The sequence below is a fragment of the Empidonax traillii genome, unplaced genomic scaffold, assembly GCF_003031625.1.
Source record: "Empidonax traillii isolate 1590-97213 ecotype Southwest subspecies unplaced genomic scaffold, ASM303162v1 scaffold23:size2178997, whole genome shotgun sequence".
NCBI lineage: Eukaryota > Metazoa > Chordata > Aves > Passeriformes > Tyrannidae > Empidonax > Empidonax traillii.
Genome location: NW_020955216.1, coordinates 2,030,949 through 2,057,249, shown reverse-complemented (window position 1 = coordinate 2,057,249; position 26,301 = coordinate 2,030,949). Strand labels below are relative to the sequence as shown.

The 26,301-nt window shown below is 54.4% G+C and overlaps 2 protein-coding genes across 6 annotated transcripts in view; both read right to left on the bottom strand.

Annotated features, from left to right (window-relative positions):
- Nucleotides 1–45: 45 nt before the first annotated feature.
- On the bottom strand, nucleotides 46–2,983 carry SLC22A31 (solute carrier family 22 member 31). Of its 2 annotated transcripts, XM_027904327.1 has the most exons (9): nucleotides 2,928–2,983; nucleotides 2,267–2,370; nucleotides 2,036–2,190; nucleotides 1,638–1,806; nucleotides 1,237–1,358; nucleotides 1,018–1,126; nucleotides 725–939; nucleotides 499–610; nucleotides 46–428 (listed from the first exon to the last, which is right to left on the bottom strand). In XM_027904327.1, the coding sequence occupies exons 3-9, from the start codon at nucleotides 2,103–2,105 to the stop codon at nucleotides 80–82; spliced, it is 1,146 nt and encodes a 381-aa protein (XP_027760128.1). In that variant the 5' UTR covers nucleotides 2,106–2,190; nucleotides 2,267–2,370; nucleotides 2,928–2,983; the 3' UTR covers nucleotides 46–79. The 2 variants fall into 2 exon arrangements, with proteins under 2 accessions (XP_027760128.1, XP_027760118.1); XM_027904317.1 differs by lacking the exon at nucleotides 2,928–2,983 and having other exon boundaries at nucleotides 2,267–2,765.
- Nucleotides 2,984–6,323: 3,340 nt separating this feature from the next.
- The window catches only part of ANKRD11 (ankyrin repeat domain 11), a 131,680-nt gene continuing 111,702 nt past the window's right edge, over nucleotides 6,324–26,301 (bottom strand). For all 4 annotated transcript variants that reach the window (XM_027904078.1, XM_027904085.1, XM_027904094.1 and 1 more), the window contains exons 5-13: nucleotides 21,716–21,886; nucleotides 20,413–20,616; nucleotides 18,298–18,440; nucleotides 17,443–17,590; nucleotides 9,967–16,694; nucleotides 8,783–8,881; nucleotides 8,549–8,692; nucleotides 7,888–7,980; nucleotides 6,324–7,083 (exon numbers count right to left, since the gene is read on the bottom strand). In XM_027904078.1, coding sequence (XP_027759879.1) covers nucleotides 6,898–7,083; nucleotides 7,888–7,980; nucleotides 8,549–8,692; nucleotides 8,783–8,881; nucleotides 9,967–16,694; nucleotides 17,443–17,590; nucleotides 18,298–18,440; nucleotides 20,413–20,616; nucleotides 21,716–21,886 — 7,916 coding nt within the window. In that variant the 3' untranslated portion in view covers nucleotides 6,324–6,897. The remainder of the gene's footprint in view (nucleotides 7,084–7,887; nucleotides 7,981–8,548; nucleotides 8,693–8,782; nucleotides 8,882–9,966; nucleotides 16,695–17,442; nucleotides 17,591–18,297; nucleotides 18,441–20,412; nucleotides 20,617–21,715; nucleotides 21,887–26,301) is intronic.

Sequence of the window (26,301 nt, the reverse complement as noted above, 5' to 3'; positions counted from 1 at the left end):
GAGCACCCACAGATGGGCGTCCCAGCACTGTGCTCAGCCCCCAGCAGTGGGAAGAACCCCCAGGGATGGGGGGGCACAGCTACATCTCGCGGGGGGTGTCCGGGGAGCCCAGCATCCTCTTGGTGGAGGCAGCGAGGCGGGAGTAGTCGTGGGGGATGCCGTGGGGAGCGAGCAGGGGCACATGGTCCTCGCGGGGGGGCCGGCGGAAGAGGGGGGGCCGGCGCTGGCTCTCGCCGTCCTGCAGGGACTGGGGCAGGTTGCGGCCCTGGCTCTCAGGAAGCAACATGATGCTGAGCACGGCCAGGATGGCGAAGGAGGCGAACACCACATGGTGCAGGAAGAAGCCGCGGCTGTTGGGGATGGCGGTGATGGGCGCTGCCGCCTTGCCCACGAAACTGGCCCCCACGACCAGGCCCAGCCCGGCACCCCTGCGGGGGAGAACACACTCAGAGGGGGCTCTGCCTGGGCAGCACAGGAGGGGAGTGGCTCTTCCCTTACCTGACCACGGTGGGGAGAACCTCACTGGCAAAGAAGATGCTGAGCATGGTGACAGCATGGGAGGCGGCCGTGCCCACCACGGAAAGGGTCAGGACAATGAGCTCCAGCAGATCTGGGAGGGGGTGAAGCACCATCAGGGGTCAAATCCTGCACCCACCCCTCTCAGACACGCAGTTCCCTCCCCAGCTGAGGGCTGCATGCCTGGGGGTCCCCTGAGGGTCCTTACACTGGGTGAGGGCCAGCAGCAGGAGGGAGGAGATGCCTGTGAGGACGGTGCAGAGGAGGAGGATGGCGCGGCGCCCGAAGCGCTCGGCCGTCAGGCACACAAAGAGGCAGGCAGCCACCTCGGTGCCCACCAGCACCAAGTAGGAGGAGAAGAAGTGGGGTAGGTGGGGGGCCAGGTTGCGGGTGAAGCAGTGGCGGATGCCAGAGCCGATGAACCTGTGGGAGAAGTGTCAGGGGGCCACAGGTGAGAGGCCCACCCCAGCAGCACCCCCATGGCACCCCCCTCATGCTCACGCTGCAAAGCCGAGGATGACGCCATTCTTCCAGATGACTCTGGTGCTGAAGATCTCGCAGACAGCGTGGTATCGGGGCTGTGGGGACCTCTCGGACAAGGCCTCCAGCTCTGCTGGGAGAAAGGATCCCAGGATACTGGGCACTGCCCCACCACCCTCAGCACCATAGCTGTGGGGAGGGGTCCCGGTGTTCCATCATCCTTGGAGTCCCACCACGCACCTGTGAGGAGGCTGTCCTGGGGACAATTGTCCTCAGCCAGTGCCTGCAGGGTCTTTCTGGCCCTCTCCAGTTGCTGCGTGGCCAGCAGCCAGCGTGGTGACTCCAGGAGCAGTGCTGGGCACCTGGGGCATGAGTGTCAGGTCACGGAGCTCCTCAGGGGCCTGGCCCCTCCAGCACTGACCCTCCCATCCGGCTTCAAAGCAACACTGCCCAGAAACCCTCAACTTCAAACCTGAGCAAACATTTACCCAGGGTGGAAGGGTTCCCGCTCCCCTGGAGAGTCCCAGGCAGTCTTTGATCCCTGCTGCGGCCCTGGCAGGGTGTGCCCAGCTGCGAACAGCTTGGCACCAGCACCAGGCACAGCCCAGCCCCATGCACCCCCCTGTCCAGGGGGTCCTTACCACCAGCAGGCAGCCATCAGAGCCAGGATCATGGTGACGGCGCCTTGCAGCACCCGCCAGTCCCGGCACAGCAGGGCCAGCCCCGGCAGCAGCAGCTCCCCGGCGATCCAGAAGAATCCGGCCACCATCGTCACCCCCAGCCGGTGGGTGGGCTCACACAGCTCCAGCCCTGGCAGGTGGTGAGGGGTGCACTGTGGGTGCCATTGACACAGGACATCCTGCACCCTGGAGCATCATCCCAGAATATCCTGCATCCCAGTGCATTCTACACCATGCAGCATCCTGCATCCTGGAGCACCCTATACCCTGGAGCATTTTGCACCCCAAAGCATCCTGTACCCCACAGCATCCTGCACCTCAATCCCCACCCCCCCGTGGACCCTCCAGATCACACTCACGTGCCACATAGAGGGCGAGGAAGGCTCCTGCCAGCGCCGCCCCGAAGAGCAGCCGAGCCACCAGGACCATGAGGAAGTTCACAGCCAGTGCCACAGCAAGGCCCACGGGCACTGCCAGCGCCAGGGACAGCAGGAAGGTGGGACGGCGGCCGAACCTTCCAGGGACAGGCTGTGAGTGGGGCTGGGCACGGCGTCCCCTGCCCAGTGGGCCATCCATGCACCCCCTCTTACCTGTCACAGGCCAGGCCAGCGGTGACGCTGCCCAGTGTCCAGCCCAGCAGGTGTGTAGTCTGCTCCAGGGGCACCTTCCAGCGTGAGGCACACACCAGGTCCCACTGTGGGGGGACAGAGTGGGGGCCTGTCAGCATGGGGGGCTCAGTAGACGGCTCTGTTGCTGCTCACAGGGCTGGGAAAGATGGGACAGGGGGGCTTCTGGCCAGCCCCCACCCCACAGCAGAAATGTGGAGATGTGGCAGGATGGTGCTGAAGACCCTTAGAGCCCTCTCCCCTGGACATTCTCCAACCCCTCAGCAACTTTCCTCCAGGGTTCCCCCACCTACCTCCAAACCCCCTTCCATGGTGTCTCCCACCTTCTTCTCCCAGGACCCTTCTCTCTTCCCAGGATCCCTGCTTTCCCCTCCAAGCAAACTCTCTTTCCCCCACATCCCAGGACATCCCCGGTGTTCTCCCTGCACATCCACGGCTTTCCCGTGGGATCCTTACGGGGGTTCCCAACTTGCTCCAGGGGCTGGGACCGCCAGCTTGTTCCCTCCAAACTCCCTCTACAGCCTCCCGCCCCACCCCACCCTCCTTAACCCCTCCTGTACGATGGGACCCCCACCCCCGGGTCCCCTTAAACTCCTCCGAAAGCCCCCCCGCCCCTGTCCCCCACCTGCGTGACGAGGTTGGCGCGGAGGCCGGCGGCGGGCAGGGCGTAGTGCCATCCGCGGGTGCAGGGCCCGGTGCCGTTGGGGCGGGGGGTGCCGGGGGTGCCGGGGGGGTAGCGGTACAGCTGGCAGGGGCTCCAGCCGCCGCGGAGACGCGGGACGGCGGCGCGGAGCAGCGCGGGGCCCCCGAGCCGGCGGAGCGGCGGCGGCAGCAGCGCGGCGTCGGGGCGGCAGCGGTGCGGGGGCTCCGCGCCCAGCGCCCACCCCAGCGCCCACCCGAGCGCCAGCGCCGCGCACGGCGCCCACCCCCCCGCCGCCCGCCGGCCCCGCGGCCGCGACCCCCCGAGCGCCATCGCCGCGATCGCGCCCACGCTCGGCGAGGGCAGGTGGGGGTGGCACCGGGCGGACCCGCCCCGCGGCACCGCCCCGACCGGGCCCACCCCCGGCTCTGACACCCCCACCCGCTTTCCCAGCACCGGTTCAAGCCCCCCCAGGCTCGGTTCATCAGGCCCAAAGCCTGGTTCGCACCCCCCAAACATGGGGATCAGACCTGGTTTGCACCCCTCGCCCAAGCCCGGTTTGTCTCCCCAGCCCGGTTCACACAGCCCAATTCCGGTTCAGCCGCCCCCCAACCCGGTTCGCCCCCTCAGTCCCAGTTTGCCCTCCCACCAAGCCCGGTTCACACACCCCACTCGCGGTTCGTGCCCCGCAATACCGGGTTCAGCCCCCTCAGCTCCGGCTCAGTTCGCCACCCCAAACCCAGTTTGTCCAGCCCCGATTTAATCACCCCCTCAGCCTCTCTTCGCCCTCTCGTCAGCCCATTTCAGTCCTCCCAGCCCCAGTTTCCTCTCCCAACACGGGGTTCAATCCCCCCAGCCCCGGTCTCGCCCCAGCCCAGTTTATCCCCCTCCCAAGCCTGGAATGCGGTTTAGCTCCCTAAAGCCCCTTCACTCCTCAACCCCGGCTCAGCTCCCTCAATCCAATTTGCCCTCCTCCTCCCACTTTTTGCCCTCCCGCCAGCCCCAGTTCACCCCCCAGCCCCAGGTCAGCCCCCCCTTCCTCCACGGTGCTCCAAACCAAGGCACCCTCTCGGCACTGGGACAAGCCCGGACCAGCCGGTGTTGGGGGCGCTGGGGTGCAGCTGGGAGTGCCAGGGCACATCTGTGAACACAGACAAACGCACCAGGTCCCCCTAAACCTCAAAGGGGGCCAGTGGGATCTGTGACCCTCCCCCAGGAAGAGAACCGGTGGGCACCCAGCGCCACATTACCTTGTGGGAAGAGCCAACGGAGCAGCCGAGCTGGAAACAGAGATTTATTCCCCCTCTTCTTTTTAAAATTTATTCACAGACGTGATTTCTGGGGGCAGCAGCATGGCTCGGGCGCTCAGCTCTGGACCTGCAACGGTGGAAAAGATTCCATCTGCAAAATCACATAAAAAGTCACATTGAAAATCACATTCAAAAATCACACCTACAAAGTCACACTGAAAAATCACATTAAATAAAAAAAAAAAATCACATCTGCATTTCTTTGCCTCCCTCCACGGGATCTGCACCCATAGACCCAGCTGGGAGGAACAGTGCCAGGAGGAAAACTGACCCTGGAGACTCCCAAGGCCATCAGTAACGTGGTCAGATGAGCCCACAGGACTTTCCGGCTTCACACACTGATAGAAGGCCTCTCCTGTGCCTACACAGATGAATTTTATTTAACAAAATAAAGAGCAGGGCTGGAAATTAATTAAATAATGTATTTGTGGCTGCTTTCTTGAAGCCCCTGAACACAGAAGCAGCCCCCAGTCCCAGGGCACTAGTTGCCCACACTGATCCCACAGCTCAGGGCAAGGATGGGGGGAAAAATCCCTCTGGATGCAGGTGGGACATGGCACACCTGTCCTGCTACAGCTGCAGTAGCTGATCCCGCTGTAGTGATCCCTGGTCCTGGTGCCAGTAGTGCCAAAGCAGGAGCTGGGGGTTGGCCAGGGAAAGGTGGGACACCCCCCTCACCCCCCTGCCGAGACACGTTGGAGTTAAATCCTCAAGGTCCCCATGCTAAGACCATGGAAAATTCCACAGCTGGCTGCAAAGCCTGTGGGAGCGAGGGGGGAACCGGGTGGGGGCTGAACGAGGGGTCCCCTCAGCACAGCGTCACTAGCAGAGGAAGAGGAGCCAAATGGCATTTGGAATATCTTTGCTTCCCAAAGTGGCAGCAAATGAGCACCCAGGAAAATCCAACAGAAGAAGCCGGAGAACTCAGAGCTGGCACCGGGCATCCACGGAGGCCACCCCTCATCCCGGCACACCAGCCTGGGGACAGCAGATGTGGACAGCTGCCCATTGGGAAAGGCTGGGCAGCAGGTGGAAGGATATCACAGAAGTCTTGGATAGGCACTTGACCTGCCTCCAATTGCATCCCTGAGCTGACAATCAATTTTGCCCCCCGCACTGAGCCCAGGTCCACCCATCCTTCTCTATCTGCAGCCCCCAAAGAGCAGCTCCTCGGCTCACAGTCACTAGAGGGGCTGAAAACTCACCAGCCTGAGCCCAAATATTCTTCATGTCACACTGTGACCCCCCCAGCTGGCACATGGCACAGGCAGGGTCCCCTCTCCCCATGGTCCACCCCATCACAACCAGCTGAAGGGTTTCCAATCCCACTGGACACACAGGGGGAGGAAAAGGCAAGATAAACAGTGTTCAAAATCACAGAACCATGAAATGGTTTGGGTTGGAAGGGACCTCAAAACTCATCTTGTTCCAGCCCCTGCCATGGGCAGAGACACTTTCCACTAGACCAGGCTGCTCCAACCTGGCCTGGAACACTTCCAGGGCTGGGGCAGCCACAGCTTCTCTGGGCAACCTTTTCCTTGACAGGGAAAGTGCTGCCCAGAGTGAACTATAAATACAAAGATAATTTTAATTAATTTATTTATTTCTTTACACATAACTGAAAGTGATGTTACAGTACATAAGTTATTTACAACTGTGCAGTAATGTGTTGCAAAATAAATTATCTAGAAGGCAGCAAAAGTACATTGTTAATGTATATAAAAACTGTACAGCATTTATGGGATACAATTTTTCTTTATATGAGTATTGGCTCTGTAGTGTTTTCAAGTTATGTTCTCAGAAAGAGAAACGAAATGCCCAAGATTAAAGGAAAAAATATATAAACCACGTGGATTTTACTCCATTAAAAACACAGTTGGCAAAGTCCTTTCTCTGCGTCGCCGTCTCCCCGGCCGTGCCGCCCCGGCGGCTCCTCCGCTTGTCCCCAACGGTGGCAGCGGCTGCTGTGGGCACATCCCGGAGCCGTCCCTGCTCCGAGCCGCTGCTGCCCAACTTGGACACTGTCTTTTTGTTTCTAATTGGGGTTCTTTTGTGACTCTTTTTTTGTTGGTTTTTTTTTGTGTGGTTTTTTTTTTGTGTTTTTTTTTTTTTTTTTTGTAGACATACCCATGATGGAACGAGAAACTCAAACACCCCCCCCTCCCCCCATGGTTTCCTACTGCAGCTTCTCCAAGAGGAGATCCGCGCCCGGTGGAAAACAGAGAGCTGGAAATCACGGTGTTCACAAGTACATGGTTCACGTGGTTGCTGGCCCCGCTCAGCAGCTTCTGCAGCACACACACGGTGTCCTTGGCCTCCTCCCTCCGCGCCCTGGCCAGTCTTGGGGCCGCCAAATGCCCGCCGCCGGCACTGCCCGGTGCCTCCCCGCCGCAGCCGCCGGTGGGAAGGAGCTGCGCCCGGCCCGCTGCCCCGCGGAGCTGCCGTCAGTCCGGAAGCGAGGGACACGTTGTGAAGAAAGTGCAATTATTTTTTCTTATTGTTTTGATTTCTGCCGATAGCTGCTTCCTCCTCCTCTGACCAGGGATTCATCAGCAAGCGGTAAAGGTGAATGTGAGCTCGACCGCCCGACCTCGGAGCGCTCCCGTCCTTGCCAGTGTTCAGTGATGTCTCCTGGGGTGGAACTGTCATGCCGGCAAGAGCACGAAGTCATCGTTCACGTCGACCATTGGCACATAGAACGAGGGCACCTCGTTCACGCAGAGGGATTTGTGCCCCGCGGGGTCCAGCTCCTGCACCTTCAGCTGCCATTCCATCCTCTGCACCGCATTCAAGGCAGCTGCTTCGTGTTGCTGTCGCATGAGCAGGCATGTCTGGATTGGGAAAAAACAACAGGAGGTAAGAGGGGAGTGGGAGAGAGCAGGAGAGGGTGTTGCTGCCCATCCCACCCAGCAAACCCAGGGGATGTGCAGCCATTAAGGTGGGCACAGCATTAAATGCAGCAAGGGATGCCACACACAGGACAGCTGGATTTGGGATGTCTGCTGAGCCCAATTCCAGCAGGAGCTGGGGCAAACCCAAAAGCTTTGGGTTTGAAAGGCTTGGAAGTACCCTAGAGCATCGACCCCATCAATGACCACTTGGGTACAGTCCCCACTGGCCCCCACAGGGACCTTCTCCCTTTGTGGGAGCTGCCAACCCCTTCTGTGGTACCAGCTGCAGTACAACTGTCCCTGCTCCTTCCCATGCCAGAGTTTGGCTCTCTAAGCTTTCTGGAATCACTGCCTAGGCTCCTGCCACCCTGAAGCTCTCCACAGGTTCACTGCAGCACATGCTCCTGGCAAAGGGCAGCCCCTGAGGGTTCAAATGACTGGGAAAGCTCCAACCAGATGATACGAGGGGGAATCACAGCTGAACTCAGCCCCAAGCTGAACCTGCCTCCCCTCCCCATTTTTGGAACCAGCAAGAGGCCACTGTGCTCCCCAAATCCCTGCAGAGGCTCCCAACACTCCACTGTGCCATGCATGGGAGCATCCCCACCATGCAACCCTGCCCTGCCCACCTCAACAACAACCACTCTGTGCTGGAAACCACTAAGGCATCTTTCAGGCTCCAGCCAAAGCCAGGACCCCTCTAGAATGCCCCAGCCTGGAGCACGGGGCTCCCACAGCTCTCACCTTCATCCGATCGTACTTGTCGTCCACATCCTGCAGCCAGGAAATGAACTGTCGCGCGTTGAAACGGTCTCTGACCGATTTGTTTTCGTCTCCCTAAGCAAAGGACAGCAAAAGGAATGACGTGGGGGATTATTTTTTACTTTAAGTAGTTACAGGTCTCACAGGCCACATTCAAACCCCTCCTGGGGCACACACTCCTCAGAAATGAGGTGCCTTCAGGGATGGAGGATGGAGCATGCCTCTTCAGCTGCTCCTGAAGCCCCTTCCAGGGATTCAGCCTTGGATAGGGATGCACACATGCCTGTGTGCACACACTCCCTGTTTTAACTTGCTTTGCAGGGCATCTGTCTGTGTCAGCCCTGCACCTCTCTGTCTCATTCAACTCATGCCAAGATCACAGCAGCACAGACACTTGGCTGGGAAATGCTCCTGGATCGATACACAGGTCACTAATAAATCCCAGGATCCTGTCCCTACCCAGGGTCCCTCCCACAGTGCAGCAGTGTCGTGGTTCTCTCCCCTTCCTTCCACAGGAAAAGACCCAGGGAGTAGTAAAATAAACCTTTCCAGTGAGTGAGATGATCCTGACCAGGAAGGGCAGAGGGTCCTGAGACTGACCAATAAACCTGAGAAGCTTCTCCCCACCGAGACAGGCACTGACCTGATTTTCTAGAGGCATGTTGTACACCTCGGAGTCCAGCAGCATGGTGCAGGCACTGAAGGGCACGGCCTGGTTGGCAATGGTCCTCGCTGCCCGACAGTGAACCCTCAGGATCTCCTGCTCGCAGGAGACAATGAGCTTCTCCTGAGGAAGAGCAAAGCAGTGAGCATGGCAGCCTCAGCCTCCCCAGCACAGGAAACTGGGGTCTTGTTCCCCGGCTGAGTGTCCCCTTACCCGCTCTATGCTGTGCTGGAGCCGCAGCTTCCCCCGCACGGCCTCCTGCTGCTTGAAGAGCTCCTTGAGCGGCTCGGCGAGCGACGGCGGTGGGGCAATCTGTGGGCACAGGGTTAGAGCCAGAGGGTCAGAGCCAGGATCACTGCTGGCAGCACAGCCTGGGGTGCTGCCTGAATACTGAAATGCACACTGGCCATGGGCTTGGAGAGGGAGCGGTGTCATAGACAGAAGGTCTGCAAAGGACAAGGTCTCGCTGGTGCTCAGACCTCAGTGAGTGAGACAACAGAGCAAAAGGTGCCCAGTGCTGGGAGGAGAGCTCAGCCTCCAGAATTAGAGCCTGAACCCCTCCACGTGCCACAGGGCAGGTTGTGCAGGTGCCCGAGTGTGTCTGAATGTTGGAGAACCACTGCCAAGAGCAGCCTGGTCTGTGCCCCAGGATGGGAGCCTGTGTCTCGATCTATCCTGCACCTTCTAGGGAGCAAGGTGTTCCTCCAGCACAGTGCCAGTTGCCAGCAGAGGAGCAGCTTGGTCTAGGAAGTCTAGGAAGGAACAAGATGTGAACACAGGGCTAGAGCCAACACCCCTGCAGGAGGAACCCACAGCCTGGGGTCCTTCTCCCTGCCCACAGCAGGGAACAGAGCCTGGTGTGGCCGGTCACACCGACTCTCCTCCATCTGGATCCAGATTTACTGCCTGCAGCCCCTAAGGTTATTGATGCACTTGTATTAGTCAGGCCATTCATCAGCACAGCAGGGAAATGCTGGCCCAAGTGCCAAGTCAAATAGCAGAGCTTGGGAAGGAGGCAGGAGTTAAGAGCCACTCTTTTCCTCTGTTCCAGGTTCATTATCCTGTTACGGCTCTGCTGTAAAAGCAGCTTAACCTTCCAGCTTCAAATCCAGTGGATTCATACAAACTTTGCTCTAAAGCCTGACCAAATCTTGGTCCCTCAACACAGCCCAAGGTCTTCCCTGCAAAAATGCGGCATCTCAGGGGCTGCATTTACCACACAGCCATGGACTTATCCAGGCTCAGGTTTAGTGTCATATTATAAAAGCAGGTTAAAGTCATGGCTGGGACACGTTGGCATTGCAAGGGTGGTCACAGGGCATGGGGGAAATCTTGGCTGTGCCTGTAGCAGTGAGGGAGGGGACAGTCACTGATGCTAAAGAGAAAAGGTGACTCACCACTGGAATATGGAGCTTGCTTAGAGGTTTGCCATCCAACAGGTAGGAGCCTGTGTAGGTGACATACTCAGCGTAGCACTGGGGAGCTTGGGGAGTAATATAGCAGAGGATTTTCCGCTTCTCCTCGATCTTTTTCCTGATCTGGAGGTACTCAAAGTAGGGGTTGGACCTGTCGCTGTGGTATGGTTCGATGTCGTCCAGTTTTATCGCATCCACAATAGCTGCCAGTGTTTGCTGGATCATCTCCCTCGTCTGCTGGGTGGACGTGTTGATTTGCTGCTGCAGCTGCTGGTTGGAGCGCTGGAAGCGGCGCTTCCGCGGGTGCTGAGCCTGGGAATCGTCCTCCTCCGTGATGCGGCCTTTGGCACGTGTGACGGGTGCGGAGACGGGAGGAAATTCCTTCTCGGCCGAGGCGGCATTCTGCTTGTTTTGGTTGGCGAGCATCTGAGCCCGGTTCCTGGTAATCCGCTGAGGAATCTCTTCTATTTTGGGTGGTTTGGGAGTTTCTGCTACTGGTTTTTGTACTGGTTCCACAACTTCTGGTTGAGCATTGCCTGGAGGTGTGTCTGCCTGGGATGATGGGGCCTGGCTCCCGCCGCGGGCCACAGCACCGTCCTGAGGAACAACGCCCTCAGAGCCGGACACCGGCGGGGGACAGGGCTGGGAGCTGCTCTCTGCCACCCCACCAGCAGATGACAGCTCCTCGTGCACGGCCTCCACCTCTTTGCTCTCCACCTGCGTGGACTCTGATGGGGTCTGCTGGAAAACCTGTGCTTCCGAGTCCTCCACTCCTTTCTCCTCAGCCACATTTAGCGCCTCTGAGGTGGTTTCTTGTGCAGCCACTTCTGGTTTCTGCTCCTCTGCTGGTGGCTCCGTGTCCACGGGCAGGGTGGCCGCTGCCTGGCTGGCCGGTGGCTCCTCCGGCTCGCTGGATGCTATCACGGACGCGCTGGCTTTGATGATCCCAGTGCTTGGCTCCGAAGCTGCTGCTGGGCTTTCCTCCACCGCCTCTGCCTCGGTCATCTCTGTCTCCGCAACATCCTTAGGCTGGAGCGGCAGCTCTGGGAGCGAGAAGGGGCCAAGGTCCAAGTCATCCTCAGTGTTGGTGAAGGGATCGGGCCACGTCACCGCCTCTTCTGTATTTGCAGGTGCTGCGTTATTGTTTTCCAGATAGTTGTTTTCTGGTGCGGTGACGACTTCGGCCTGAGGTTCTGCTGGCACACATGGGGGCTCTGGAGGGATCTCTGGTGCTTCTTCTGGAAGAGGCTTGCAGTTATTGAAGAAGGTGTCTAACCTAGTAGGAGACATGTAAGGAGCTTGCTCTTCAGCATTCGCTATCTCTCCGGGAACTGCTTCCTCAGCATCTTCCTTGACTTCCTCCAGCCGTGGTTCAGACACTGACAGAGGGTAAGAGATGGGAGAAACAGGGTAGGAAGTCTCTGTGGGAATGAAGGCTACCGGCGTGGGATGAATTGGCTCTAGGGAACAGAGTGGAGGTTTAGGGGATTCGGAAAACCTCTGGGGAGATTTCATCAGAAGCTCAGAGCCCATGGACCAGGGCACAGGGTGCTCTGTGGGGGTACTCATCAGGCTAGGGGGAATGGTGGTGTCTGGGTTTCGGGAAGGAGGGTTATCCCAGTCTATGTTGTTTTGTTCTGGCATACCCGAACTGAAATGGTTTTCTTCGATGGGTGGTAGGTAGGTGGATTCTGGTGGCATGATGGAGGCGGTGGCTTGCTGCTCCTCCGTGGTATCCAAGGGCATGCCGAGGTCGGGGGGAAGAGCACTTTCCACCGAAGGAGCCAGCAACTCATCTCTGTGCGAAGGGGAGGATTTTGCTTGTAAACCCGAGAAAACACTTTCAGGCGACTGGGCAACCCCGCTGACAGCTCCCGGTGCGCAGTGCAAAGCTTCCACTTTGGGTGAGGAAACTCCATAATCTGGGGAGTAATACCCGGGAGATAAACACTGGAACTTCTCAGCAGGAACAGAGGGAAGGGGAACTTTCTCCTCCATTAAATGCTGCACTGGAGAGTCATAATTTGATGTTGCTGGGACGCTTTGCTGTCTGAAAAACTTGTCTCCGACGCTGAATTCTTCTTCAGGCGCCCTTCTGATGTCCACCGAGATGGAACGATAGAGGTTTGTGGAGGGAATGGTGCGAGTCGGGGTCTGACTCGGGTTCTCGGGGAGCCCACTGGGAACGTTGGTGTATCTGTCAAAGAAGGATGGGGAGCAGGCGTTCATGGACATGGTGGAGATGGGCAGGGAGTGCTGTGAGTCCGCGCACTCGAACATCAGGTCCGTGTAGTCCTCGTTGCTGCATGACGGAGTCCTGGGCGTCTGCATCACCTCCTCGTAGCTCGGGCAAGACACAACGGATGCCGGAGTTGGGACGCCCGTCGGCCGGTTCTGATCCGGCCTGGGAGACGCCGGGAGGATCTCCTTCAGCTGAGGACCTGTGATCCAGTCCTTGGAGTCTGTACCCACAGCAGGCTGTGCCTTGTTTTCTGGTGACAGTATAGGAGTCAGTGGACCCAACTCTTTGAGTTTCTTGTCCTTGAGCTGAGTATCCAGCGACAGCGGCTTCTTTGTGGACAGATCCAGACTCCTCTTGCGCACATCTTCTGAGCTCTTAAGCTTATCCTTTAACTTGGGGTCTCCGGACCTGTGCCGCATTTTCTCCATTTGCTTCATTCTCTCTTTGTGCCTTTTGTGGCGTTCCTCGATCTCCAGGTCTTTCTGGCTCAGCATCCTCTCAAAGCTGGTCATCATCAGATCACCATCTCCCAGAAGTTTCTCCCTTGGCCTGGCCTCCTTCTTGCCACTGTCTTTGGAAACGGTTATTTTCTCATTCCCATTGCTTATTTTTATAGAGTCTGATTTGTCTTTGTCTTGGTTCTCCTTGAGCTTCTCCTTCAGTTTGGCTTCACTGAATTTGAGGTTGTCCTCCTTGGATTTATCTTTAAAGGTGGAAACTTGAGGCCCGTCCTTGTCTTTGAGTGTTGACTTTGGTTCATCTTTGTGATGTTTAAAGAAACCATCTGCATGTTTGTCTCTATGCTTTTCCTTTTCCTCCTTCCATTTTTCCTTGTGTTTATCCCGCTTCTTTTTCTCTTTAGCTGCGCTGATGGTGCTGGAACCATAAGTCTTTTCTTTTTCTGCCTTCTTTGACAACTCTCTTTCAGAATCATTTTTATCTTTCTTTTCAGAAAACAAGTAATCAATGCCCTTCTCCGGTTCCTCATCAGCCTCTGCTTTCATGTTGTAAGAAGAGCCAAAAGCCTCCCCATCCACAGAGAAATCTTTTTCGTAATGAGTGGAATCCTTTCTGCTGCTGGAGTCCTTGAATTCTTCTGTTTTTTCCTTTTTCTCTGTCTTCTCCTTCTTTGCTTTTTCCTTCTCATGACTTTTCTTTGAGGAAGATGAGGAATGTCGGTGTCTCTCCTTCTCCTTGAGTTTGTCCTGCAGGCAGGGCAAAGGGAGAGAGTCCTTAAACTTTTCTTCAGCGGCATCAGCAAGAGAAAGGTTTGAAGACTCAAAGAGGCTGGTCAGTCCCGGCTCTTGCCCTCTGTCCGTGAAGCTGTCAGACGAGATCTCGCTGATCTTGTCATTGGAGTCATCCCTGTAGTCATTCAGAGCCTCCTCCTCCAGTTTCTCCAGCAGGCTCTTCTCTGACTCCCCTCCTTTTGAAGACTTCTTCTCTTTGGAATGCTCTTTATCTGGCTTCTCCTTATGTTTGCTTTTCACCTTGTCATCACTGGTGTGTTTCTTTTCAACCTTTTCTGGGAGCTTTTGCTTGTTTTTCTTCTCCTGAGTGGAATCTATGGACATTCTGTCCTTCCTGTCCTTGTACTTCTCGGTGGAGTCTTTATCTTTCTTCTCTTTGTGTTTCTCAAAGGAACTCTTCTCCTTCTTCTCCTTTCCCCCTTCTGATGTTCCTTTGTCCTTTTTCTTCTCCTTGGACTCCTTATCCTTCTGCTTCTCCGAGTGCTGCCGGTCGGAGGAGTACTTGCGGTGCTTGTCGGGGTACAGCTCCTTCTCGGCAGCCGCGTCGTCCTTGTCCTGCAGACTGTCCAGGCGATGCATCTCGCCCCCAGCAGAGTCACTCACTTTGAACCCACTCAAGCTGTAATCATCCCTCTCGTCCTCGCTCTCATCCGTGAAGATGTCAGCAATGCTGTACCAGCTCTTCTCCTTGCCTTTCTTCTCATCCTTCTTCTCGGAGAAATCCTCACGGTCCGTGGAGAAGTTTTTATCTTTCTTCTCTTTCACTTGGTCGAAAGAACTCTTCCTCTCCTTATCTTTGCTGTGAAGATCTTTGTATTTCTCCTTAGTTTCTTTCTTCTCTTTGAAGCTCTTTTCTAGTTCTTTGTCCTTCAGAATTTTCTCTGGAGCAACTTTTTCATTTTTCTCCTTGTCGCCTTCTTTGGATTTTTCCTTGTATTTTTCTGGCTTCACCTTTTCTTTTTTTTCTTTATCGGGAGCATCTTTCTTCTCCTTTTCCTTCCCAGAATGGTGCCTCTCCCAACTCTCCAGGGTTTTCCCACTGAATTCAGGGTCAGACTTATCCTTGAAGAACGTTTCACAGCCGTAGTCTTTGAAGTCCTCTCGATAGGGCTCCTCCTGCTTCGTCTTGGAATCTTTTCGCTCTTTGGAGCCATCAGAGGAATCTTTTCTGTCTTTGTTGGTTTCACCTGTATCCTTTTCTTTCCTCTCCTTGACAGTCTCCACAGAATCCTTCCTTTTCTTATCCTTTTCTGGCAAATAACTGGGAGTAACTTTGTGTCTGTCTGTTTGGTCCTTTTTCTTCTCGGAGCTTTTCTCCACATAGTCCCTCTCCTTTTTCTTTAGAAAAGTGTCCTTTTCATTCCGCTTCTCGTTGTAATCCTTCTTCTCCTTTGTTTTATTTTCCTTTTTCTTGTCTTTAATTTCCTCTTTCACAGGTTCTATGATTAGTTTTGCCACAGTGTCATTTTTAATCTCCCTGAAATCTGTTACTGGAGAATCCCAGCTGTCTTCACCCTTGAAATCAAAGGATGAATCAGAGGACAAGTCTGAAAACCACCTCTCCTGCTGATCATCCGAAAGGCTGAACTTTGTGTCCTCACTTTCAGCAAATTGGGTTTTGTTATTAAACTCATCAAACCCAGACTCATCCCTGTAAAGTTTTTCTTTTTTGCATTTTTCTTTCTCCTCCTTGAAGGATTTTTCTTTCTCTAGTTTAGAAGCCTTCTCCTCCTTCAGCTCATTCTTTTTCTCAGATTTGGACTGCTTGTCCTTTGACTTCTTCTTTCTCTCCTCCTTGTGTATTCTTGGCTTCTCCTCCTTGGGAGATTTCTCCTTGACAGGTTTCTCTTTTTCTGATTTACTCAATCCTTCTCTGAAGGATTTGCTCAGGTCTTTACTACCATCTTTGATTTTTCTTAATGATTTCTCCTCTTTTGAGGATTTTCCAGTCTCATCTTTAAACAACCACTCCTTCTCCTCCACTTTACCTTTGGGGAGCTTTTCCTCCTTCTTACCATGTTCCCGCTCGTGCTTTAACACTTTCAACTTGTTTTCGACTGGATTTTCTGTCTCTACTATCAAGCCTTTCTCAGGCTTTTGTTTAGAGTCCTCAAACTCAAAAGAAAATGTTTTGATTATTTTAATGTCTTGGCTGATGGGACACTGTCCCTTCTCCTTGTTTTTATGTTTGTGTTTTGTTTTATGCTTTTTAACAACCTTCCCCTCCTTGTCCAGCTTTGGAATTGCTCCATCCACATTGCTATGGAATGAATTCTTTTTCTCAGAAACAGTGTTGTGGGGGGTGTTTTTCTTTTTGTGCTCTGGTTTCTTCCTGACTGGCTTTAGTGACTCTAAGCTCGAGTCCTCGGACGAATAGTCTGACTCGCTTGTCAGCCTCGTCCTGGTGGAGTCCGATAAGGAACTGACATCTGACCAAGCTGGAGAAGATATGGTTTTCCAATTGTCCGTTCTCCAGTGCTTGGAGTGCTGTTCTGTAAGATTGGGATTATGTTTCTGGGATGCTAAACTCCCATGAGAAGAGGTCGATGAGGCAGACAGAGAGTTAAACAAGGAGGATTCCTTTAGCACTAGCCTTGAGTCCTTTACACAGCTAGAGCTCTGGAGAGAGTCTCTATCATCCTCCTCACTCTCCACGTTTTCACTCTCTGATTCAGAGGAACAAAACTTGTCATTTTTTTTGCCAAACCGAACCTCTTTGCTTTTCGTCTCCTTCTTCCGCTTCTTTTTTACTTTGCTTTTCTCCTTCGGTGCCTTGGTGCTGGCGGGCTCCCGGATCTTGCTGCTGGGCAAGATCGAGTGGGTCGAAAGGCGCAGCTTCTCCCCCGTCCCCACGGCCACGCTGGTCTCCTCCTCGTCCGAGCTGTCCGACAGGATGCGGTGGGCAGCTTTCTTTGGTGTAATTGTGTTATTTTTAGGATAAGTTTTCACTTCCATTTTGGGTATGGAAATGAAACTGTTTGCTTTAGTCTCTTTCCTGTAATCCTTTTTCAGCAAATGTTTGTCATCGACCGGCGGGACTCGGTCCTGCTCATCATCCTCATCGAATTCATACTCGTCCTTCACTGGCGTGATGGTTTTAGGGGGCTCCTGGGCCTTGGGCTTGTGCTTCAAACCCTTCTCAAACTCTGAGTCTGTGTTATTGCCATCAACGGAGCTGGAGGGAGCGAAGGAAGGGGCATCCTCCTCTTCTGAGGTCTCTGCAGAGAGAGAAGAACAGCGTGTTAAAGGCTGTAAGAGGCTCTGGGGTCTATGACAGACATGAACCAATAAGAACGATCCTGGTACCCTTTGGCCTCACCCAGACTTTGCCAGATTGGCAGCCAACAGCTTGGAATGCCAGATTTGGATATGTTTTAGGAAAGTACAGCCATCCTGGCTCCAGCCTGCATGGCGTGCTCCTCAAAGCAACAGCCTGGGTGTACCACAAGAACTTTGTAACAGGGTTGGGGCTGCACACAGCACAGGTCAAGGCTCCCCATAAGAACTCTGATTAGCTCTATTTAAAACCTGCAGTGTCCCACAATGGTGGCACTGGTGGGACAGGCTCTAGCAAGGACAGCCTGGGAGTAGAACCTGAAACACCAGCGGTGGAACAGGGATGGGAACACACAGTGGACACGCAAACCTCCTCCTCTCCGTGGTAATTACCCATGTCTTAAAGGTAAGAAATCCATTTACCTGCAATTGGTTTCCAATCCTGCATCTTGATTACCCCAGGGAAGGGATCTCAACATTGGCTCCCAGCGCAAACAGCTCCCGGAGCTAAAGCTGCTGGTTACGTTGTTTGAATTTGGGTTACAGCTAAGGGTAAGCTCTGGACCACGGCAGCAGCATGGGGATATTCTGACAAGAATGTAAACTTCACTATCCTTCAACATCTCTGCACTAACAGACAGCTGCAGGCCACAAACATCGCTGCCCCAGCCCCAGACAGGTCAGTCTCACCTGTTGAGCTCTCCTCGCTGGAGGGGTACGTGGTCTTCCCCAGGAGCAGATTCACCATGGTGGGAGAATTCGCTACTTTTAAAGGTGTCTCGCCCTTCCTGTTGCTTTGATGAGGATTCCCTCCATAATGTAACAACAATTTCACCACCTGAAAGGAGAAACTGGGGCTTGAAGATGCTCATGATGTTTGGATTCCTGGTATTTTGTAGAACTTTCATACAAAACTATAAGGGGAATGTCCTCAGGACGTGCCTCATGTTACTAACAGTCAGCAATAAAAAAGGAGAAAAAATCCAGCAACACTCCCAGGGAAGCAGTGGAATCACCATCCCTATCCCTGGAAGTACAAAAACCAAGCAGATGTGGTGTTTAAGGACACGGTTTAGTGGTGGGGCGTGGCAGCATTGGGTTAATGGCTGGACTCGATGATCTTGGAGGTCTTTTTCAACCTTAATGATTCTGCAATTCTAAGAACCAACCTGGGCAGGAAAGAAGGGTGATGAACAAGACACAAGGTCACGTTCCCTTCCCAGTTCCTGGAGGAGAATGAACTATCTTGTGTGCAGGGGAACACCAAGTAAAACACTCAACAGCTCTGGGGCAAAAAAATTCACAGAATCATGGAACGGTTTGCATTAGACGGGACTTTTAAGATCATCTGTCCCATGGGCAGGGACACTTTCCACTAGACAAGGTTGCTCCAAGCCCCATCCAGCCCGGCCTTGAACACAGATTCCTGCCCACTAAACAGCAAATGAAAATTAAATAACCAGGATCCCTGTGTTTTTACAGTTGTCTGCACAAAGCACAAACGAGTTCCTAAAAGCCCAGCAGTGAAATCCAGCAATGCCCAACCTTGAAGTGCCCGTTGTTGGCTGCGTCGTGCAGGGGGGTGTCGTCGTCCAGCCCCTTGGTGTTGACCTCAGCGCCCGCCGCGAGCAACTGCTTTGCCACATCGTAGTAGCCCCGGTTACACGCCTCGTGCAGCGCCGTCCAGCCTGCAGGGAAAGGGACACTCAGCACACGACAACACCTTCACGGAGACAGACAGACCGGGAGAGTCACCTCCAGGCACAGAGGCTGCAGGTACCGCTGTGGAACGGGGTGTGTTGCTCTGAAGGCCAAGTTGGCCGTGTTTGTCCGGATGCCCCTGGAGGAAGGAACCTGCAGCTCTGCCCTGCTACTCTAGCCAGGTACTCATAGAATCAATCCCACATTTCCCTCTGGTCATGCCATGTGCTACAGGAAGAGCATCTGCCACGGCGGACACGGCCCCAGGAGGTAGAAAGGGAAAGTTTTATGTAAGAAATGAAGAGAATTGCTGCTGTCATGTGAAAGATAGGTCTCAAATCCTTTCCTCTCTGTAGAATCATGGGATGGTTTGGGTTGGGAGGAATTGTGGCCAAGGGCAGGGACACTTTCCACTATCCCAGGTTGCTCCAAGCTCTGTCCAACCTGGCCTTGGACACTTCCAGGGATGGGGCAGACACAGCTTCTCTGGGCAACCTGTGCCAGGGCCTCACCATCCTCACAGAGAACAATTTTTCTTCCAAATATCCCATCTAACCCTGCACTCCTTCAGCTTAAGGACATTCACCCTTCTCCTGGCACTACATGCCCTTGTGAAAAGTCCCTCTCCAGCCTTCTTTTAAGCACCGTTTAAGGTTTGGCTTTAGGTTCCAACTCCTCTGTAAGGGAAACACTGGTGCCCAGACTGGGCCTGAGCTCTGAACTGCAGACAAGGATCTGAAACTGGCCCCACACAGCCCTCACAAATATTTTCTGTGCTCTCTAAGCACACAGCCAGGCCTGAACACCGGCTCAGAGGGGGAACCAAACAGCAGGTCTCCACAGTAACGGCGATTCCAGTTCTCAAACAAACCTCTGAAGAGCACAGAACAAAATATTTTATCATGTTCAAACAGACTATTTTTAAGCAGAGCCTGTTTTGAAGTTTCCCAACGCAGCTGCTCCGGTGTTTTGCTGATAGCGCCGTGGGAGCGCGTTCCGTTACCTTCACTTGGAGCCTTCGGAAGGGGCACCTGTGCCCAGAATTAATCACAACTGATACTTCAGTCTGGCACTGGGATTAATCATATGGGAGGAGGAACAGCCATATCTATTTATAGCCCTAAAATCGTGCAAAGAGAACAGCAAAGAGCAAAGTCAAGTTCTTGGACGTGCTGAAGAAAGGCTGATCCAGCCCCACCATCAGCACGGGGGTGCATGAACAGCACCTTCATCATCATCTCATTGCTGCCTTCTCCCTGCAGGACTCGGGGTTGTTCCCATGTCATCCCACCACCCCAAGCAGGAGCTTGGCAGCACTGCTGAGGAGGAGGAGGAGGAGGAGGAGGAGGCAGAGGTGGTTCTACCAGGCTCAGGACAGTCACCACCTCCTCTAATTCAAGTGCCTCGTGGGATCTGACCTTGCCCTTCACATTCACCCTCCATTAGCAGCACCCCCACATTCAGTCCTCAAAAGCAACTCCCAGAAATCTGCAAGCATCAACCCCCCAACTCCAGAGTGAGGACATCACAAACCCACTCTTAGAAGTGTTTCTGTGCATATCATTTCTTCTATTTTAAGAAAAAGAAAGAGCTAAGCCAGCACATCTCCCTTGGCAAATTCCCCTCCAGACTTCCAAAACAGCACCTACATGGAAGAGCAAGGGAAATGGACCGGAGGGGCCCGTACACAGTTTCAGTGTGTGGAGCCAGGGCAGCCCCAGGGATTGCTCTGGATCCTGCCCAGCCAGGAGTTTTTTGTGTGTTTTTTTGTTGTTTGGTTGTTTCTTAAAGAGTAACAAGACCTTCCTCCCCAAAGACAGAAATCATTATTTTTGGCTAATCCCTTCCTTTAGGGAGCAACCCCATGTTATAAACCAACTACTTTGTGCGGTGAGAGTCATTCTCGGAGGTGGAACATGCAACCAGGTGGGAAGAGGTTGGGATTCCCAGGCTGGTTACCTGCAAAGTCCTTCACATTGACATCTGCACCCTCGATGATGAGCTCCTTGATGCGCCGGGCATCTCCTCGGATGGCGGCGCGATGCAGCCGAGTCTCTCCTCGCTCATTTCTCTTATTTACTTTATCTTTGGTTTTGGAGGCAGAGTTGGGAGTTCCCTTCTGACAAACTGTAGACTGAGAGGGATGCTTTGGTGTTGTGTCAACTGCAGGAGAGAAGCAGAGTCAGGAACCGCAATTCCAAGGAGTTCCTAAACCTTTAGAGGGAGCTCGTGCATCGTGTTTCATCTCGTCTCTTCCCTAAATATTCCCCACAAGGCAGCGAGAGGCAACCCAGCCTCCGAAGTGGATGTGAACAGAGCAGCCTGTGTGTGTCCGACCGAGATGGGAATCACGGGCTGCCAGAGCCCACTGGAGTCCTGGCAAATGCTGTGGACAATCCCGTGATTTGGGAGCAACAATGAAGCTCCTTACCCTCAAACCTCAATTCCCAAGGGAAGTGGCCTTTTACCAAGCACATGTGAGGTCTGATGGCCTTGGGAGGAGACTGCGCATTTCCTGGGAGAACACTGGAATGCAGCGAACACTCTGCAGCTTATTCCCTTTTAGTTTTCCCAAATACCAGCAACATCAGCAGCAAGATTGGTTAAAAACAACAAAATATGTGGCTAAAAGCCGTGATGTTGTGTGTAGGATGCAGATGTGACACAGTCCTCCGAAAACCCTGGGGGGGGGTCATGTTTGCAACAGATAAAAATTACTAAAATACAAAATCCGTGGTAAACACATTCCAGCTGCTCCACATCTCGAGTTACAGCTGCAGTGGTTACATGTCTTCTACCCCTCCACAAGAGGAAACATTACAAAACATACAGAGGATGATGTTTTGTCTTTATTCACAATCCTCCTTTACTGAGACAGCTGAGAGGCCAGTGGGAAACATGGAACTGATGTGGAGGAGGTTCCCATGGAATGAAAACTCTAACTAAGTAGCCAGGGCAGGCTTGGTAGTGGCCTGGATTCGGCTCGTGGGACACTTGCTGCTACTGCCTGACACTGGAAGGAAGGGCTACCACAGCCACATGCAAATCCCAGTGACACCGTGGTTGGAGTCACCTGCAGAGCCCTGTGGGACGGGTGAGACCCCACAGAGCAGCAAACCAGCCCCCTTGAACCACGCTGGAGGTGGCAGCTCAGCCACCTGAACCTCCTGGTGGCCCCGGGAACTGGGAAGACTGGGCATTTGGGATGCAGGTCCCACCTGCCCCCTCCCACCTCAGAGCAAACCCCCCCTCCAAGTCTCACCTGGGCTGTTTGCAGACTCTTCCGCTGTCATCTGCATGAGGAGAGCGACTTGCTGGCGCTCGGAGAGGGGGTACCCTGCCCGGATCCCCGAGAGGCCCATGCCGAAGAGCAAGCCAGGCTTCCTGGTGGCGGGCTCCTTTTTAATCCTCTTCCGCTCGGGACCCTGCTTCTCTGTGGGACAACGACACAGGAACACAAGCCATGAATGTCACTGGGACTGAAAACCATGTCCCACATCTCATAAACCGAAAAGTCAGCAGTGAAGATTGGTGAAGGATGTTCCTGTGGTGAAGGATGGACCCCTGAAACGGGAGCACCGGTACCTGGAGCAGCCACCCAGGCTCACACTGCCATAGGTACAGCCGGGACATGCTCCACTCCTGCTCCTCCANCTGCTCCCACCTGGCACAGAGCACCCACCTGCCATCACATCTTCTGCAACCCTCTAAAAAATCCCAAGCAAACAGGAGGGGAAGGGATGAAGAAATCCCAGAGAAAGTGCCTGTCTTGTCATCCCTGAATCCCAGCCTGACACTCGGTCTCCTAAATCATCCAGGTGCAAAGGCAGCTCCTGCTGAGGTACCAAGCGCAACTGCTGCTAACATCAGGATTCGTCAAATCCTGCTGCACCATCTCCAGTGGGTCCAAAGAGCCATAGCCACACCAGAGTCACATGACCATGGAATGGTTTGGGTTGGAAGGGACATTAAAGCTCATCTTGTTCCACTCCCTGTAGGGCAAGGTCACTTTCCACTAGACCAGGTTGCTCCAAGCTCTGTCCAACCTGGCTTTGGACACTTCCAAGGATGGGGCAGCCACAGCTTCTCTGGGCAACCTGTGCCAGGGCCTCATCAGCCTCACTGGAATAAAAAATAACAACCCTGCAGCCCCAGCTCTGCTCATCCAACCCCCTTTGCCAGACTCGATGTGGGTCACGGGCACGCGGTCACTGGGACGGAGCCTGTTGTGCCTCGGTGCAAAGTCCAGCGGGTCAGGTGGAACCGCCAGCGGACGGGGTCACGCTCGGCCACCAGACTCTGCACCACAGCACAGGTTTCTTCCTTCACCCACCAAACTATAGTGGAGTAAAAGTCTCCAGCAGATGAGGGCAGCAGTGTATGGGGATGTCTGCACTGCTTCGGCTCCGTTCCTGCCGTTCGGTTCCAGCTCCTGCACTCCCACGGCTGAGGCACAGGCTACAGAAACCTCCTCCCTGCACCATGTGCAGAGCTGCCATCCCCTGCTGCTCAGGTCTCACCTGGAGCAGGTGACTTCCATCAAGCCCTGCTCCCGGGATCCTGAACGTTTTGAAAAATAATGACTGTGCCGGGAAACCTCTCAGTCAGACAGCACAGCCACCCCTCTCCAAACCCCTCTTCTCACTTCCCAGGAAGCTGTGGCTGCCCCATCCCTGGAAGTGTTCAAGGCCAGGCTGGATGGGCCTTGGAGCAACCTGGTCTAGTGGAAGGTGTCCCTGCCCATAGCAGGAGGATGAGCTTTAAGGTCCCTTCCCACCCTGAAAACATGTCTGCATTGAAGGAGAATCCCAGTCTACTCTTCTGAAGCCACATTTTGGTCATCTTGGCAGCTGTAACAGAGCTGGAAGATGAAATCAGATCACAGGAAAGTGGGCAGTTTTTTAATGGCTTAAAATAAAATTAAACCCAGTGTGCTTACGGGAAGAAAACAACTTCACGCGGACAATTCCAGAAGCCACGTTGCTGCACAGTGTGTCCTGCCAGGCACACTCACCCTGAGCACAAGGACATCTGACCCATGTGTGCAGCACCTCTCTGCTCTTCCTAAGGCTCCAAGCTGCTGCTCCAAGCTGCTTAAATCCTGCTCTGCCAGGCCTGGCTTTTCTTCAGCCTTGGTCACCTCCAGCCATGCCCCAAAGCCAAGCACAGAGGTGCTCCAGGGGTCACACCTTGCAAGGCTGGTGCCACTAGGCAGTGTCCCTGAAGTACATGATTTTCAGAGCTGTACGAGGCAGAGGGCTGCTCCCTCAACTGGGAGCACAATTCCTTCCACAATTAGAATGGGAACATTTTCATTAATATCCCTTTGCTGCTGCAGGTTGTCAGCACGAGCCTGGGATTTGCAAAAATTGATTATCGAGTTCAACCGAAACCCCCTAAACTCCTATTCATTCTGCAGTTGCAGAAATTTCCTCCTCCACAGAACATTTAACATTAAGAAGCATGTGATCAACAAGATAAAAATAAATTGGAAAGCGACTGCTGTGTTCTCACTCGCTGTGGTGAGGCAGCGAGGGTTGGCGGAGGCAGCCGAGGACTCGGGCTCGTGCTTCCCGGTGGGAAGGGTTCAAGGCCAGGTTGGATGGTGCTTGGAGCAACCTGGTGTGATGATTTAAGTGTGGGTCATCACACCTGGTCTAGTGCAAGGTGTCCCTGCCCATGGTAGGGGGTGGAGTGACATGAGCTTGAAGGTCCCTTCCAACCCAAACCATTCCAGGATTCCGGCATTCTATGGCTCCCAGTGTGGGCAGTGCAGCAGCCCTGGACCCCTGCGTGACACAACCCTCCAGCAACATGAGGGGACCGCAGAAGCAAGACCCTTAAGTGGGTCTGAAATATGAGGAGGAGGATAGAGACAGAGCTGCTCCCAGTATCCCAGAGTTGCTTCCCATCCTTATCCTCAGCAGAGTCAGGGTCCTGCCTGGGCCCTGGGCTGGCTCCCCCAGCCCTGGCTGGTCCCAGGCTCACAGAGTTGCACGTCACTTTTATTTCAGCCAAGCCTTTACTCAGAATCGGATTTTCAGCAGATTTAAAGCTGCCCCTGCACAGAGATCTCCACTCAATGGCTCCACGTGCCGGCAGCTCCCACAGGCTGCTCCTTCTCCTCTAATTAAACACATTTCTGGAACACCTTGCAGGAACATGGAGTGAATGGAAAGAAACTCACAGTGGGTAAACACCTCAGCAGACAGAAATAAAGCCTATTTCACACTCAAACCCCTTTAACAAGCACAAACCCCCAGGGGACGAGGGGGTGAGCAGACAGGGAGCCCCCAGTGCCCATCAGCAGTGGCGGTGGCTGGACTGTGCACATGCAATCCAGCGGAAGACCACGGCAGCCCACGGATGCTCTGTGAGCCTGGGATGAGCCACACCTCCATGCAGCTATTTTTAAAGCAGCTCGTTTGCTGCTTCAGCCCTTCTGCAAACCTCCTGAGCACAGCCTCAGCCCTGGTTTTATTCGGGGATCCTGCTCGGCTCTTCCCTCATGCTGACGCCAGCAGGAACCGCGTGCGCAGGCTTAAAGGGGAAAGCAGGATCTGAGAGCAGAGCCGCCGAGCCCAGCCAGGAACTGCTCCTGCCTTTCATCACACGGAGCCTGAGAGGCTGCAAAGGCAGAACAGGAGCAGATTCCCAGGACAAAGGGGTTTGATGAGCATTTCCCTGCAGGTGGTTCTCATGCCCAAATGAGACTCTGGGCAATGCTGCAACGGGAGCACAAACGTGGGGCTCCTGGAAGCGCATTGGCAGCTCCATGGGGTCCCAGGGCGGACTGAGAGGGATTCAGTGTTGCTAGGCTGGCTCTATGTGCAGGGCAGACAGAGGCTGAACCCTGGCCCTATCCAAAATGGAGAGAAGCAGGGAAGGAAGGAGAACAGGGCGATGATGGAAAACCTCTCCAAGGTTTCTCGAGCCTGTGCTACGAGATGCTGGCAGGTCATGGGGATGTCAGAGCCGCACGGCTCCTTACTCCCCACACACGCAGAGAACCCTGTAATGCAAAAACCATCTGTTTTCACTGCTCCAACATGACAACACACGCATGGAAGGTGGAACCCTGAGGAAAAATACCATTTCCAAACCAGCAGCTCATGCCGAACGTCTCTGGCATGGAGACACTGAGTGCCGGCTCACCAGCAAACAGGGATTTTCAACAGTTTCCACGCCAAGCAAGCACACAACCAAGAGATCAATAAGAATAAATTAGAGGAGCACAGACAGCAACAGAGACTGCACTGCACCCTTGAGACCACACGGGCTCTGCTCCCCCCAGCCCGGCCCAGCCTGCGTAAGAGTGACTCATTCCTACTGCAGAACTTGGAGGGCATAAAACGTTTTGTAGCGTATTGGCTCAAGGCAGGGAAGAGCAGGTCTGGCCTAGCATCATGGCCCAAGGATGCACTCACAGGGCACCTGCAATGTGGGCCAGTGACTCAGGAGTAGAAAGGTTGACGGCAGCATGGTCCTAACACATCCCAATGCTCCAGGGAACCCCAGAACTGAAGGACATGCAGGCTGGTGGTGCTGAGGGGAAGGCTGGAGGTGGCAAAGAGCCCGGCAGCAGTGGCGTGGAATGGGAAGCAGCACCATGGCACAAGTGGATAAACAAGACTGGGCAGCAGGACAGGCCAAGAGAACACCCAGTGGTGAAGAGCTCAGCGAGGAGAGCGAGTAGGGCTGCACAGAGACCCCTGGAATGCAGAGGAACACGGCTTGGGCTGGGGGCTGCACGCCAGGGCTGGTGCTGGGAGGGCACCTTGGCATCAGGAGGTCATGGACATGCTAATGGACTTGGGGGCAGAGCCAGGAAGATATCTGGTTTATCAA